This window comes from Carcharhinus amblyrhynchos, chromosome 7, assembly GCF_965287045.1.
Source record: "Carcharhinus amblyrhynchos chromosome 7, sCarAmb.v2.hapA, whole genome shotgun sequence".
Taxonomy (NCBI): domain Eukaryota; kingdom Metazoa; phylum Chordata; class Chondrichthyes; order Carcharhiniformes; family Carcharhinidae; genus Carcharhinus; species Carcharhinus amblyrhynchos.
The window spans coordinates 52,974,498-52,991,110 of record NC_137330.1 but is presented as its reverse complement, the minus strand read 5'-3'; the positions used below and the strand labels follow the sequence as shown (position 1 = coordinate 52,991,110).

Here is a 16,613-nt window from a genome sequence, read left to right as displayed (position 1 = left end):
CTGAAAATAAGAGCTCATCTATAACAATCAATTGCTACCATTGATCTAGGCTTGTCAGTTAAGTTGTACTAACGCTATCCTGAGTTCTGTAAAATGGATCAGCCTGCAACAATAAAAATTCAATGGTCATGTCCCATTTGTTCCAGCAACCCCCTGTCCACAAAGGCACTAAAATAGCAATCTCTCTATAAAGTAGATTTTGTTCCTTAGGAATGGCTAATAGCACAACTATTTATGATCACTAGTCTGAGCTTTCTGACGCTTAACATTTTAATTCTTTGCCCCATTCCAATTTCAGTCATAGAATTATAGAATCCTGCAAAATTTGACCCGAGTCTGCACCAACAACAATCCCACCTAGGCCCGATTAACAACGCTACATTATTTACACTTCTAATCCCTCTAACCGATGCATTCTGGGGTAGTAAGGGACAATTTAGCATGACCGATGCACCCAACCCACACATCTTTGGACTGTGGGAGAAACCAGCGCACCTGGAGGAAACTCATGCAGACATGGGGAGAATGTACGAACTCCGCATAGACAGTGACCCAAGTCAGGGATCAAACCCAGGTCACTGGAGCTGAGAGGCAGCAGGGCTAACCACTGTGCCACCATGTTGCCCTGGTTCAGCTTTGGCCTCCTACCTGGTTCCTAATGGTGCCCAACAGTAGCTCAAGGACGAGCACTTCAAGCCTTATTTGTTTGGACTCAATATACACCCACTCTATTCTCCAGATTGTTGATGACGATTGTGCTGTTGCCATTTACACCTTTTCTAAAGCTAACTTTCATTTCTCTGCTTGTCCCATTACAATTCCCTTTTGCAGGCCACCACCCTCTTTTCTCTCCTATCTTTCACCCATGACAGATCTTCGCATCCTTCTTGCCTTTCCCTTCCTCTGTATTGTCAAATTCGTTACACATCTAACTTTTTACTATTCTGCTGAAAGATCAAAAAATATGAAATCTCAAATTAAATTTTTCTCTCCATAGATGCCACCTGACCTGGAAGTTCTTTTTTTAAAATTGCAGAATAAGTGAGATTTTCGAAACCTCAATTGAAAAGTAAATTAGTAAAACTTCAGTGAAATGCCTTAACAAATGGAATTCTTCACACCCCTCCACCCGCCACCCCACCCTCAACATCCCACATTTTTACAGTGCAGAGACCCTTCAGCCATTGTATCTGGGCCAGCTCAAGTGCTATAATCAGAATAACCATATACCTCGGGTAAGTACGTTGTCTACTTAGATTATCTGATTTATTCTGAGAATGTGCAGATAGATTCCAAGTTTCTTCATTCTCTTTTTTAAAAAAAAAGAGGTACACTTGAAAGTACAGAGTCGTAATTCTAGGTGGCATCATTCAAACTGCTGGCTTGCTGAAGAGTAAACTCTACAAGGTACTGTGCGTCCAGATAACAGTTACTTATTTTCTGAATTCAGAGCATAACAGAATCTGTGAAATAATACAGAACGGGCAATTGCGCCTCAGTTGATATATGCAAAACTAATTCCAACTTCCACCAAATCTATCTTGGATAATCAAGAATGCGAGTGAAGGAATCACAGATAACATACTTCCAGACAAAGGCCACTTGCTGATGCTATTAGTGTACTGGTAACATCTTGATACATGCTGATTCTTCAAAATGATCTACCCAGCTCCAAGGTTATGAAAATCGGAGATTGTGTGCAAACTACACAATTATAAAGATAAGATTTGTAATTTACCTTTCCCTTTCTGCTTGCATTTTTCCACATATGCCTCCATCCCCTTCATCTCTAACCAATATCTGGGCTTTCTGATTGCCAGCTGTCCATCATCCTCTCCATTGACCTTATCGTCTGATGTCGAGGATGAATCATCGCTAAAAGACTCCTCTTGGCTGTCCTTGGTAACAAAATTACTTTTGTATTGTTTAGCCCTAGGTAAAAAAAGGTAAACATCATGACTGTTTTAATAGCAGTCAAAACAAAACACTGGAGAACAGCATAGAACCCCTACAGTGCAGGAGGCCATTCAGCCCACTGAATCTGTATCGACAGAGCATCTCACCCAGTCCCTAAGCACATAACCCCATGTATTTACCTCCCTACTTCTCCTTACTTTCACATCATGAGACACTAAAAGGACATTTTAGCATGGCTAATCCATCTAACCTGCACATCTTTGGACTGTGGGGAGAAACTGGAGCACCCAGAGGCAACCCACGCAGACACGGAGAATGTGCAAACTCCACACAGACAGTGTCACAGGGCTGGTGCTAACCAGTGTACTATCATGCCCATGGTTCACAAAGAGATGATTTTAATTGCTATGGGAAGGAGAACCAGGAGTACGCTAACTGAAAGCACTGCTGGAGATCCCCACTTTTTGTGAGATACAAATCAGGGATTATAAAATATAGTCATTAATAAATCCCAAACTAAAGAGGTGGGAGGAAGCTCACATGGAGCATTAACACACGCAAGCACTAGTTAGTGAAGCAGCCTGTTGTTGTGCTGCTAAAACGTAGTAATATATAAAGCGGTACTCAAGTTAGTATAAATTAGGGCACAAACCAGATACACATGAATGGATGCACTATAAATGCAATTCACTTTTTTATAAAAATGTACAAAATGTCACCACTTAATTCAGTGTATTTATACCAGCTGTTCAGCAGAGCTATGCAACAAATCCCATTCCACTGCTCTTTCCCATAGCTCTCCAAAGCCTTTTCTTATTTAAATATTTATTCACTTTTGAATGCAACTACTGAATGTGTCCATCATCTTACTGAGTGATGCATTTTGCATAACAAGTTCACTACGTTACAAAATATTTCACATTGCTGCCCGTTCTCTTGTCCAATAATTCTACAGGTCAAGTATTCTTTACCCACTGTGGCACAGTGATTAACATTGCTGCCTCACATCACCGGGGACCTGGGTTCAATTCCGGCCTTGGGTGACTGTGTGTGGAATTTGCACGTTTGCCCCATGTCTCTATGGGTTTCCTCCAGGTGTTCCTGTTTCTTCCCACACACCAAAGACATGCAGGTGAGTAGGGAAGTATGGGTAACAGATATTTGGCTGTAGAAGCAAAAATGCATGACAAATAATTTTCATTAGAGCCTAGGAAGATGTGCAGGTTTGATGACCATGCAAAACTGCCCCTTAGTGTTGGGGGGACTAGCAGGACTAACATGGAGTAACAGGGATATGGCCTGGGTGGGATTGTTATAGGTGCAGGCTCCTCCTGCACCACAGGGGTTTTATGATTCTATCCAAAACCTTTAAGGCTGTCTGTGTTTCGGTATTCAGGCATGCTTGGTTTTAAGATGCAATTGCAGCCACATACTCCTCATTCATTTGTCTCACAGATGTACCATGATTAGTTTTCTGCAATGACTCCACTTTGGAGTTGCACTATGTTGGTGCAGGCTCGATGGGCTAACAGGCCTTTTCTGCACTGTATGACTTTCTTAGCAACTGACATCGAATTATGCTTCCTTTTCGCAATGTTCCATAAAGATATCTGATGGTCTTTCTGGCATGATCACGGTAAAATAAAAGCACAAATAACCTTAAAATTCACAAGGTAAGACAAGTGGGTCTGAGCGTAAACAATGCAGACAAACAACTAGACTTCCTGGACAAAAGTTGGTGAGGGTCTTTCAAGCTCACATTACAGTACATTCAAAAAAAATAGTGTTTGCTTTTTGGATGTGTTCGGCTTTTGGAAGTAAGGATAAAAAGGCTTCTTGACTGTAAAAACAAAAATGCATGACAAATAATTTTCATAGATTTCCCTCCAGGGCTCTAATAAGATGTGCAGGTTAGGTGGATTGGCCATGCTAAATTGCATTCCTTAATGTCCCAAGATGTATAGGTTAGGGGGATTAGCAGGGCAAATACATGGAATTGAGGGAACAGAGTCTAGGTGGGATGCTGTGTCAGAGAGTTGGTGCAGACTCAGTGGGCCGAATGGCCTCCTTCTGCACTGTGGGGTTCTATGAAAGGGGAACCTGATAAACTAGAAGAGAAATTACAGATGTGAAATGTTCTATTCAGAACTTTAAATGAAAACAATTGACATAGTCCAGCAAACTGCACGTACTTCTCATCTCCCAACGTGATCTTTATCTTTTGTATTCTTGGTTCTAGTTCCTTTTCAGGATGTTCAGCAGTCTGGGAAGAAAAGCATTTTTGTAAATAATTTTAAAATTAAGGTAGAACGCAGATACTGGGAAAAGAATATATTCCACGAATCTGGGAATCAAATAGGCAATTTTACTCTCCAATGTGCATCAATATTTCAATAAATTCAAATGATCTATGCAAATTACACCTGGTTTTCATGATTTAAGAAATAAAACATCATATACCCGATCATTAAATGCCACAATCCCAGAGAGGTGAAAGAGAAGCTACGTTAGGTGAATGTAAAGTTATATCCTTCCCAATCATAATACACAGGCCATTTTAAATATGCTGAAATTTCAAGATTAGAAGCTTAACATTTTCAACATTGAGGCATGAGAGAACTGTGAAGTCAGCGAGAATGAAGTTCACCACATACTGTGCCATCAGCACTATTTTTGATCATTAGGTTATTTCCGTCCAGACTGAATGAAGATCTCCCCCCCTGCGGAACATCCTCCTGCTGCACTATAACAATTGTGCAATTCAGCCCGATTTCAATCTATTGAAAATCAATGGGAAGGAAATGGGTGAGATTCCACCTGGGGCAGGTTACTGCCCTATTGAGCATTGTTGAAAATTGTCTAAGATTTATTAATAAATTCCAAGATGCTTTAATTTGGCAGCTGGAGAGCCGTACTTTTAATCTACTACATTCCCATCCTGCCTTTTTTTTTTAAAGATTGCTTTTCTCAGCTCCTAATGAAAAATACATGAGAGTATGGTGAAGGTCTAGTGGCAAGGCCAAGCCCAAGCCCACATCAGGCATACCTTTACTGACATTTTACAAGGAAGCGGGTGGGTGGGGGAACCTGCAGTCGACAGGAAACTCAAACGCAGGAAGCACCGAGGTTCTGCTGAATTTAACAGCAGGAACTCATCTGAATTTTTTTCACTCTTCCCTGACTGTCAGCACCAAGTTTGACAGGCTGTCTGTTGGGTGGCAGAGTCTGCAAGAAAAGGCTGCAGTCAAATACTGGAGGGGTGGGAATCTTATTAACATACTATAATGACTGATGGACTTGCTGAGAACAGGTTACAGAGTTGATTCCTCCTGCGATGCTGTGTGAACACTGAATGCAGCCATTATAAAAGTCACAATCACTGATTACTGAATCGGCAGATTTGTCACTCCGTAGGGTAAACGTTCCTTCTGGACTTGTGTATATGATTAAGAAGCACCCTATGTGTCAGAGCTGAATAACCCAACCAAAAACTGTCCAATGGCGATCCTGGGCTCTTCTCGCCCGCCAGAGATTACCATAATTTCCCACTTCCTGAATGACAAAGTTTGGATCGAATGCACCCATCAACCCTTCTTCCAAAAAGATGAAGTTTATCAACTTGACACATTTGCTAAGTCAGGAATCACCTTTCTCAGCCTTGAAGTGTCTTCTGCATCCTTGCAGAGGAGGATTTCCCAGATAAGCCACTGGATAAGTATACTATAAATTTGGGAAAACTTCTAATATTAAAGCAAATACTATAGAAGCATTTAAGGTGGAACTTAAAAACAAAACATGGGAGATAGGTGGCTCAACTGTCATGGAGTGGTCAGGCCAAATGATTTAACACACAGTGACACAGATAAAAGCCAATGATACCAATGGAGCAACTCAGTGAATAAGTCACAATATCTTGCTGGCAGTCACTGTCTAAGCTCATACATGAAGAGCCAGACTTGGCTGAGGCATCAGGTGGTGTAACCAGTGCCTAAGAAAATCATACCTAAACAAGTTGTCACCTTGAGGGAAGAAACAAAAGAAAACAGCAATGGAAATTAAAAATGATTAAATATTTTGCCGGTCTGTTATATGCAACTGATGAACACGTCCAAAGATATGCGGGTTAGGTTGACTGGCCATGCTAAATTGATTCAGTGTCAGGGGACTAGCTAGGGTAAATGCTTGGGGTTATGGGGAATCGGGCCAAGGTGGGATTGTGGTTGGTGCAGACTATGGACCAAATGGCCTCCTTCTGCACTATAGGATTCTATGATTCTACGAACTGCAAATTGCAGCTGCAGGAAATTCCTTAACCATACCACAATTTTTGCTAGAACGGTTGGTTTCCTCTTACACAGGAAGCTATAAATAAGAGAAATTAAGATGCAATGGGAAATAAGACAGTGTCAGAGCGTTAGTTTAATTTTGAAAGTGTGGGCTAGAAATTCTCAACTTACAAGCCGATCTTCAAAAGAACAAACAAGACTCGTACCTGAAATCCCAGGTGTTCAGCATCTTTCCCTTTTGAGGATTTATCTCCACCTCCAGATGCTTTTTTAGATCCTTTATAATAAGTAAAATATGTTTTAAAACCTCATCTAAAAACCTTGCCTATCCAATCTATTCACTGAAATTTCCATTCCGTACAATTGTATACATTCTGAACACCTGCAATTGGCAATGTTTACTAAAACAGGAAAGAAAGAACTACTAAGAATCCAGAATGAGATAAGTAAATGAGTATTAACTTTAAAAAGTGGATGTATTTCTTAAGACACAGAGCTGTACATCATAGATTTTTACAATTTATGTTAGGTTTATTCTTGGTTCTAATTCTCTTTCTGACATTGTACACTTCAAAACCTATTTATATATGACAATACTGACTTGTCAAACTAGTCTGCTTTAAGAACTCATCCTTGGGGTGTGGGCAGCATTCACATTTATTATTCATCCCTAACTCTCCTCGAGAACCTGATGGTGGTGCACCCATGCAGTCCACGTGGTGTAGGTACACCCACCGTCTGGCTAGCAATGAAATTCCAGGAGTTCTACCCAACAACAGTGAGGAAACAGATATATTTCCAAGTCAGTATGGTTTGTGCCTTGGAGGGGAATTTGCAGATGGTGTTTCCATGCATCTGCTGCCCTTACCCTTCTAGGTCACAGGTTTTGAAGGTCTGATTAAAAGGAGCCTTGGCAAGTTAAAGCAATGTATTTGTAGATGGTACACACTGCTTCCATTGTGGGCTAATGGTGGAGGGCATGTTTTTAGGTGGTGGTGGTGCCTAGAAAAGTCACATCCTGGTGATACTAAAAAACTGCATCAAAAAGAAAAACCAACAAAAATGGTAGAGTAGCAAAAGAGACACGACAATTCAATATTGCACAAATGTAAAGCCAACATTAGCACACGAAACAAAAATCAGAATTCCTTAACTGCCAGCACAAAACTATGTCCATTTCTGCACTTCTTTAGAAAATCTAAGGTCATTGTTTCTTTCATCTTTCTGTTTCCATTATATTTATCTTAAAAAATTCTTGAGGTGCACTCCAGGCTTTACAAGGTATTCAAAATCTGGCCCTGTGGGCAAGTTATAATAAATTGCGATACTTTAAAACACTATGTATTTGAAATGGCTGGCAAGTGGCACATTTATTGAATTGAAATAGGACTCTGAGAAAATCTGTAATGGCAAGTACCCTTGGTAAAATGGCTTTGTATGATTAAGTTAATCTCAGTAACAAGTGGTCAGACATAACACGAAAGCTGCTCAGTAATTTCACTTGGGAAAGGCATATTTCTGACTGGCTTTATGCAGTTGTGGCAGACCTGAGGCTCAGGCTAAAATACATTCTAAAAAGGTGTCCCCAAATTATCAGCTTCTATTAGCTTTCTTTTAAATACATGTTCTCAGTCAATTACACTACATATTCAGGTTTCACTCTCTAGCAAGTTACTTCCAAATGTTATTCCTTAGTAGGAAGCCCATCAAGATCTGTACATTTTGCAAAGTAGACAGGATCAAAAGAAGTAATAAAACACCTGGATCTAAATTCTCAGTTTCTGGACAGAGAGGACTGAATTGAGGTAATCTATTATTCTTATACATTTCATACAATTATTGGAGCAATTTAAAGCAAAAACAAAAATATTCATGCAAGCATATATTTAATTTTCAATGATCCCCACCCCAGAGTCCACTGATCACATAAAACAGCCAGAAAGCCACATTTTGTTATGAAATTGGAAATAGCAAACAAATAAATATGAACACCACTTGCAAAAATTCAAACTGGTACCTCAAAACATTAAAAGTGATTCACAGTGAAAATGCCTGGCTTGGATACATGAATAGGCAAGAATAGAGGGATATGGACCATGTAGAGGCAAGAAAATATTAGATTAGACAGGTATCTTGGTGGGTTGAAAGACCTGCTCCTGTGCTATACTGTTCTTATATTTGTATTGCAGTCTCACCAAAACTGTGGGCCCAAAATTCTTTGGTTCTTGATACCAAGTACAAACTTGGTCCCAATCACACCCAGAATTGGCCCATAGTCTTTGCACAAAAGCTGCACTCCAAACAATCTAAACAAGGTCACGCCCACTGACATGGAAAGTGCCGGGCTACAAGCAAAAGGCTTCCATATTGGATGACAGGTATGTCCAACAGGAATAGGTATGGATTGCACATTGAAGATAACAAGACAAGTTTCCTTAAAAAGACATGTTAACTGCAGCTCTTTCACTAATGCGGCATGCAAGTTGGGGTAACTCCCATCCCGACACTGGATGTCTGAGTGCCAGAGATGCATCCATATAGGCATTAGAATCCACTAGGAACTTCTAAATTTGCAACCTTCTTAAGTTAACACACTTTGGTGGGGTCTGCAGTGGGCATGGACTGAGAAGAAATGTTGGTCCTGAGAATTACATTCTTCTCCTTCCTTTACATCCAAATTCAAATCAAACCAAAGGTGGAGGATATTTGTAGCAATCCCACAATTTCTGTTGATCATAGTATCCAAACTGGGATTTCTGTTTATTCTGAAATAACCATGCATCCAGGTAACGCAAGGTCATCTAAAAGCATGCAATAGGACATAAAGTTAATGACTAACTTTTCTTGCTCTGCTAAGCAGCATTGATGATTGTAGATAGACCATATGTAGGGCACACCAGTTTGCAGTGTCATTAATAACACAATGAGCGCTTTTGTTTTCCAAAATACACTTCCATTTAAAAGAGAAGTGTAGATATTGAACATTTACTTTTCAGAGTCAAAATACTACAGATGCTGGAAATCTGAAATCTAAAAAGAATAAATGTTGGAAACACTCAGGTGAGGTGGCATCTAGTGAGATACATGAATAGGCAAGAATAGAGGGATATGGACCATGCAGAGGCAAGAAAATATTAGATTAGACAGGTATCTTGGTGGGTTGAAAGACCTGCTCCTGTGCTATACTGTTCTTATATTTGTATTGCAGTCTCACCAAAACTGTGGGCCCAAAATTCTTTGGTTCTTGATACCAAGTACAAACTTGGTCCCAATCACACCCAGAATTGGCCCATAGTCTTTGCACAAAAGCTGCACTCCAAACAATCTAAACAAGGTCACGCCCACTGACATGGAAAGTGCATGGAAAAACAGAGTTAATGTTTCAGGTCAATGACCTTAAATCAGAACTGGAAAAAATTAGAAGTGTGACAGGTTTGAGTGAAGGGGGGGGGACGGAAATAAAAGAGAATGTGAAAAAATCCAGTTTCTACTAATCAGTGTACTGCATGTGTGTTGATCAGAGTTCATTTTTACCTCGTGCCTTTGACTTCTGTTTTGATTTTGCTTTTAACAACTTCTTGCTTGAAACCTCCACCTCAGAGTTGATCTTGTTCTTTTGTGCCATTGCTAGAAACTGCAAAGTACAACAACAAAAAAAATGGACTTATGAAATGTATTTTCAGGCTTAAGAAATATTAACAGGGAAAATCGGTAACAAGATAATAAACTCAGGATTAACACAAGCAGCACAGGGGAGAGGTTCGAAAGATTTTAAATCTGAAGGAGACCATCATACTGGGTACATGTGCATTCACTCTTTATTCAGACCATGTGTCTGATGACCTGTTGTCGATCCACACTGGCTATAACTGTCCGTTGGTCAAATTCCACATGCCCTGGCCCCACACACGTACAACCTGCCCAGATTGAAAGAATACAGAAGTGTGCAGAGATTGATCTTAGGCCCTTGGTACCAGTTGTGTGACAATATCACTGATGTCACAAAGCTCATGAACTATACCTGAGCTCTACCTGACCTGTAAAGGAGAATTCCCAGCTGTTATTTCAAGTAGCTTTTATGTTTATGCATGTAAAAATCATACAGTGCAGAAGAAGCCCTTCGACTCATCAAGTCTGCACCGAGATGAGAGAAACACCTGACCTCCCACCTAATTCCATTTGCCAGCACTTGGCCCATAGCCTTGAATGTTATGACGTGCCAAGTGCTCATCTGGGCACTGTTCAAAGGATGCAAGGTCTGCCTCTATCTTCCTTCCAGGTAGCACATTCCAGACTGTCACCAGCCTCTGAGTAAAAATAACAGACACTGATATTTAAAACATCTATGGATTTAAAAAAAATTCATTCATAGGACATAGATGTTGCTGGTTGGCCAGCATTTATTGCCCATCCCTAGTTGCCTGAAGGCAATTGAGCGGCAACCACATTGCTAAGACTCTGCAGTCACATGTAGGCCAGACCAGGTAAGGATGGCAGATTTTCCTTCTTAAAGTACAGTGGTGAACCAGAATGGTTTTTCCAACAATCAACAAGGGCTTCATGGTCATCAGTAGATTCTTAATTCCAGATTTTATTTATTGAATTCAAATCCCACCATCTGCCATAGCGGGATTCGAACTTGGGTCCGCAGAACATTAGCTGAGTTTCTGGACTAATACTCTAGTGATAATACCACTAGGCCATATATAGTTGACTTATGATTGCTCAGCATAGTTGCATGCAGGAAAATCAATGGAGCCAAGTCATATTTTATAGATATGAGAATGCAAAGCAATTTCAGCTGATTCAAGGTTTTTTAATATGTCTTTAGTTAAAAACATATAGGGCCTCTGGCTTTTTACTCCTTCATTGTCTAATTTCACCTATAAGTGTGCTTTTACTTGATGTGTATGTTTAGTGAAACCATGTGGTGCATCAACCAAGTTCCTGAGGAAACAGGAATTGAAAAAAAAAATCACACGCTCAATTGCTCTCCAGTGACCTGTGTGTGCATACCATAACCGACCTTTAAGTACAGGGAAAGTAGAAAAGAACTCAAACAAGGAATTAGGAAGGCAAAAAGGGGTCACGAAATTTCTTTGGCAGACAGGATTAAGGCGAATCCCAAGGCATTTTATACATATGTCACAGATAAGAGTAGCTGAAGAGTTGGTCCACTCAAGGACAAAGGAGGGAAATTACACACAGAACCAAAGGAAGTGAGTGAGATCCTTAATGAGTGCTTTACATCAGTATTCACAAAGGAGAGGGACACATTGATTGGTGGTGTCTCAGAGAAGTATGTAAACCCTTTAGGACAAGTCATCATTACACGGGAGGAAGCGTTAGGTGTATTAAAAACAGCATTAAGGTACAGAAATCCCCAGGGCCAGATGGCATCTATGCCAGGTTACTGAGCAAGACAAGAGATGAAATTGCTGGGCCTCTAACAGAAATTTTTATTTCTTCAGTGGCCACAGATGAGGTCCCAGAGAATTGGAGGATAGCCAATGTTGCCCCATTATTTAAGAAGGCTAACCCAGATAACTGCAGGTCAGTGTGCTTGACGTCAGTGATAGTGAAATTGTTGAAGAAAGGAGTTAGGATCTACGCACATTTGGAACTGAATGGTCTTAGCAACAGACAGCATGGTTTTGTATAAGGGAAAAATTTACTTGAGTTTTTTTTTAAGGTGGTGACAAAAATGATTGATGAGGGAAGGGCCATGGATGTTTTCTATATGGCCTTCAGTAAAGCATTTGACAAGGTCTCTCATGGCAGACAGCGACAAAAGGTTAAATTGCACGTTATCGGGGTGAACTGGCTAGATGGATTCAGAACTGGCTTGGCCAAAGAGAGGGTAGTGGTGGAAGGGTGTTTTTCCTGAATGGAGATCTATAATTAGTGATGTTCCTCTGTTGTTTGTCATATATATATAAATGACTCAGAAGAAAACATAGTTGGTTTGATTAGGAAGTTTGCAGATGATGCTAAGATTGCTGGAGTTGTGGATAGTGATGAGGACTGTGAGATTACAATAGGATGTAGATAGGCCAGAAAATTGAGTGGAGAAATTACAGATGGAATTTAATCTGGACAAATGCGAGGTGAAGCAATTTGATAGATCCAATTCAGGTGGAAGCTATAAAATAAATGGCCTCATTCTCTTCCAAACTCCAGTAGTGCATACAAACCTAACCTCTCTTACCTTTCCTCATAAGGCCATCCACTCAATCTAGTAAACCTTCTCTGAACAGCTTCTAATGCATTTACATTTTTCCCTTAATAAAGGAAACCAATACTTCAGATGTAGTTTCACCAATGGCCCGTATAACTGAAGCATAACCTCCCTTCTGTTATAATTAATTCTCCTCACAATAAATGAGGACATTCTATTAGCTTTCCTAATTATTTGCTCTATCCATATACTAGTCTTTTGTGATTCATGCACTAGGACACGCAAATCCCTTTGCACCTTAGAAGCTCTGCAATCTTTCACCATTTAGATAAGCTTATTTTTATTCTTCTTGCCAAAATATATTTACCCACATTTGCCAGCGTTTTACTCATTCACTTCAATTATATTTCCTTGCAGCCTCCTTATATCCTCTTCACAATTTACTTTCTTATCCAACTTTGTGTTGTCAGCAAATTAAATAACTGTAATTTCAGTCCCTTCATCCGAGTCATTTGTATGAATTGTAAAGAGTTGAGGCCCAAACAATGATCCCTGTAGCACACCACTCATCACACCCTTCCAGCCAGAAAAAGACCCATTTATGCCAAATGTTTCCTGTTAGCTAGCCAATCTTCTATCCATGCCAATAGGTTGGTCCCTGACACCATGAGCTTTTATTTTACACAATAACTTTAGGTGTGGCACCTCACTGAATGTGTTTTGGAAATCTAAGTACAATACATCCTTCAAGAACTCCAATAAATTGGTTAAATGCGATGTCCCTTTCACAAAACCATGTTGATTCTTGATTGCCTTGAATTTTTCCAAATACCCTACAATATCATCATTACTAATGGGTCCTAGCAGATGTTGGGTTAACTGGCCTATGGTTTCCTGCTTTCAATCTCCCTCCCTTTTTGAATAATGGAGTTACATTTGTTATCTTCCAATCTACTGGAACCTTACCCAAACCTTACCAGGGAAAGTTAGAAAACTAACCAATGCATCAACTATCTCATTAGCCACTTCTTCCAGGACCTTAGGGTGACGTCCATCCAGACCTGCAGACCTAACAATTTGCTCAACACTTCTCTGGTGATTTAATTTTCCCAAGTTCCTCCCTTCCATTTCCTGATTTACAGCTACTTGAGATGTTACTTGTGTCTTCCAGTGAACTCAGTTGCAAAATACCTGTTTAATTCATCTACCAATTCCTTAGATGCATTTTTGATCAGATTTATACTCTAAGTCTTCATATTTAAATATCTTTAGAAACTCTTACTGTCCAAATTTATATTACCGGCATGCTTTCTCTCATACTCCAGCTTTCCCCTCCTTATCAATCTTATTATCATTCTTCGATATTCTTTATATTCTTAAATTATCTGACCTGCCACTCGCCTTTACACAAAATATCTTTTTCACTTCCGTGCAATAATCTTTCACTTCATATAAAAGGAGGAACAAAGTTAGAAAAAGGTCAAAGGGAAGCTAGATAGGGTATTAAATGCTATTCTGGACTTAATATATTAACTCTATCTCTCTCTCCCTCCACAGATGTTGTCAGACCCAAGCATTTCCAGCATTTTCTGATATTTCCCCCAATTTTGTACTTCTGTTCAACTGTCATTAGCAATAGTTAAGTCTCTGTAGTAGATCAGAAACAAGTCAGGCAGTTGTAGTTTGAGGAGTTGTGAGCATCATTAACATGAGCAAGGCTTCCCAGACCTTGTAATAGGATCATGCAATTATTAAAATCAATCCTTCTTTTAATATTTGATTACAAGAATAACTAACAATAAAAACACATTAAAATAAATTAAAGCTAATGTCCTTAATTCTTTCAATCTGTGACTTAGTGGTTCTTGTCTTTTAGTAGCATTTTTTTGCATCACCTGAGTCACATTACCATCAGCTCTCTTCATTCATCCATTATTTCCCATCCTGTTAACTCTTAATTTCCCCTCAGTATTCAGGTTTCAGCTGCTACTTTTTCTATTTCAATTTTCTTTTTTTTCCACCATACCTCTGATTCCAGGAGACTCACTCAATGTGCAATAACTTTGCTGAATTACTTTCCTTAAAAATTATTTTCAGGAACATTTTCCTCCATTTTCTCACTATTGTTATTGGACTTCTAATTTTTTTTCATGAGGTAATCCTTTCTGGATTCACTCTCTCTTTCTACTCCTCATTTTCAGTCACATCTTCCTGTGAAGGAACATCTTTGACAATAGTCCATAAGCACCATTCATTCTGTTAAATCCTTCATTCCTAGGCTACCCACCAACAGCTTTCTGAAGACAACTCTTTCAGGTTAAATCAAACATGTACTTTCCACAAATCAGAAATTTCCTTTCATATAACAAGTTGGGGTCCCAGATTATAACACACAATTCCAACTACTTCTTGGGACACAGAAATGATTCTATGATTCTTTAATAGAAGTAACTGTGTAATAAGAGGTGAGGTTCAAACTACTCCCTCAGGTCCTCACCATCATCATAGCGCTAATCTCCTTCAATCTTGCAAGCTACCCAAGGACTTTTCCTCTTGTGCTTTCTAGTTTTCTTTGATCCCACATTGGCACTCCTTAAAACCAACCTCTGTAACCAAGTAATATGTACTAAAGACTTGGCATTCTTAATGTGGTTCAATGTCTAAGTAATACTCGAGAGGTGTCTTTTAAATGTTTTGAAGATGCTTTGCATATGCACACACACGTTGTTGTTGAAACTCTGCTGACATGCATGCAACGATAACATAGATAGCAGACAAAATAGTAGGTAGAAAATAATTGTCAAATCAACATACTTTGGCAACAAGTCAATGCTTCAGCAAAGGAGTAAAATGCTTTGAGAGTTCAAACAACTGCATGCAAAGAAAAATATGTAATACATACACTAATATCAGTCAGCATTTTGGTCAAGGAAGTTGATTAACTTGTTTAATAACATTCTCTCAAAATCAGGAATCAGTGAAAATAGATTCAAAAATGAGAGAAGATCCATAAGTCTCCAAAATAAGAGACTTAAGATATAAACAGTCAATTGTAACTTCATTGCAGACCAATGAGACCATTTCTCTCTCACCCAGTTAGCACAAGAATACTGCACTCCTCCCAAAATACAAGAGGGACAAGTGTATAGCTAGTAATCAGTATTATAACTGCTGATGCCTAGGTCAGTACAATTGTCCTACGGAGTGGATACCAACAAAGGATATTCATACTTATTGCTTTTAATTATTCTCTATTTCTGCAGCAATAGTCCATAATTTCAAATCAATTGCAGCTTGGTACATACAGTCCCACTGAAAATACTGCTCCCTCTATCTCAGACAATAGTCAGTGTTTTAACTGAAATTAGTAAGTAGGATTTAAGGCCTCCCTAGCTCCTGTAGAACATACCTGGAACAGAAACAATGCAGGCTGGAGGCGAAAGAGGCAAGAAGCTGGGAGAAAGACAGGCGGATACTGTCTCTTTGAACTTTCACTTCCACTCACAAGAGCAAAGAGGTCCAAAGAGTTAATAATTTAAAATTTCATTTTCAAAACGAACATTTTAAAAAAAAACAGCTGACTTTTCCACTTCCAACCCTCATCTTACCATGATCACACAGTGCAAACATTACAATATTTTCCTTCCCTCAATCCCTTCAAAAAATGGCGTTAACAACAAAACCGCCTCCTCTACAATATCCAGAAAACTAAGCGCAGGACAGGGAGCAGCAAGGCTGGCAGCTCCGTGCACCTTCCCTCTCCACTGCTCGGTGCAACACCAGGCCAGCAGTGTGAGAAGCAGAGAGGACTGCAACTTCCATTGCATGTTTCCCAGGCATTATTTCATCTTAAATGATGAGTGAATGCCGCAGTTACACTACCTTTAAAATCCCAGACGCTCAGAACAGACTGACGCCGCCGCACCGGGGCAAGGAGTGGCTCCAGACGACACTTCCGCCTGGAGCTGCGCACATTTGGGTTAATGTGCGTCTGCAACTGAAACGTAGGAGTGCAATCCAGAGCGTCAGACAGAGAGTTAGAGAGGGTGCAATCCAGAGCGTCAGACAGAGAGTTAGAGAGGGTGCAATCCAGAGCGTCAGACAGAGAGTTAGAGAGGGTGCAATCCAGAGCGTCAGACAGAGAGTTAGAGAGGGTGCAATCCAGAGCGTCAGACAGAGAGTTAGAGAGGGTGCAACTCAGAGCTTCAGACTGAGAGTTAGAGAGGGTGCAA

At 39.8% G+C, this 16,613-nt stretch overlaps 1 protein-coding gene across 3 annotated transcripts in view; it reads right to left on the bottom strand.

Moving 5' to 3' along the window:
* znf512 (zinc finger protein 512) overlaps positions 1 to 16,318 on the bottom strand; it is a 55,534-nt gene extending 39,216 nt beyond the window's left edge. Inside the window, exons 1-5 of one of the 3 annotated variants that reach the window (XM_080192311.1) lie at positions 16,264 to 16,318; positions 9,738 to 9,837; positions 6,410 to 6,480; positions 4,110 to 4,180; positions 1,739 to 1,932 (exon numbers count right to left, since the gene is read on the bottom strand). In XM_080192311.1, coding sequence (XP_080048437.1) covers positions 1,739 to 1,932; positions 4,110 to 4,180; positions 6,410 to 6,480; positions 9,738 to 9,828 — 427 coding nt within the window. In that variant the 5' untranslated portion in view covers positions 9,829 to 9,837; positions 16,264 to 16,318. Of the gene's footprint in view, positions 1 to 1,738; positions 1,933 to 4,109; positions 4,181 to 6,409; positions 6,481 to 9,737; positions 9,838 to 15,790; positions 15,869 to 15,989; positions 16,164 to 16,263 lie in introns of those variants that run through there. The other 2 variants (XM_080192310.1, XM_080192312.1) reach the window with 2 other exon arrangements.
* Between the last annotated feature and the right edge of the window lie 295 nt (positions 16,319 to 16,613).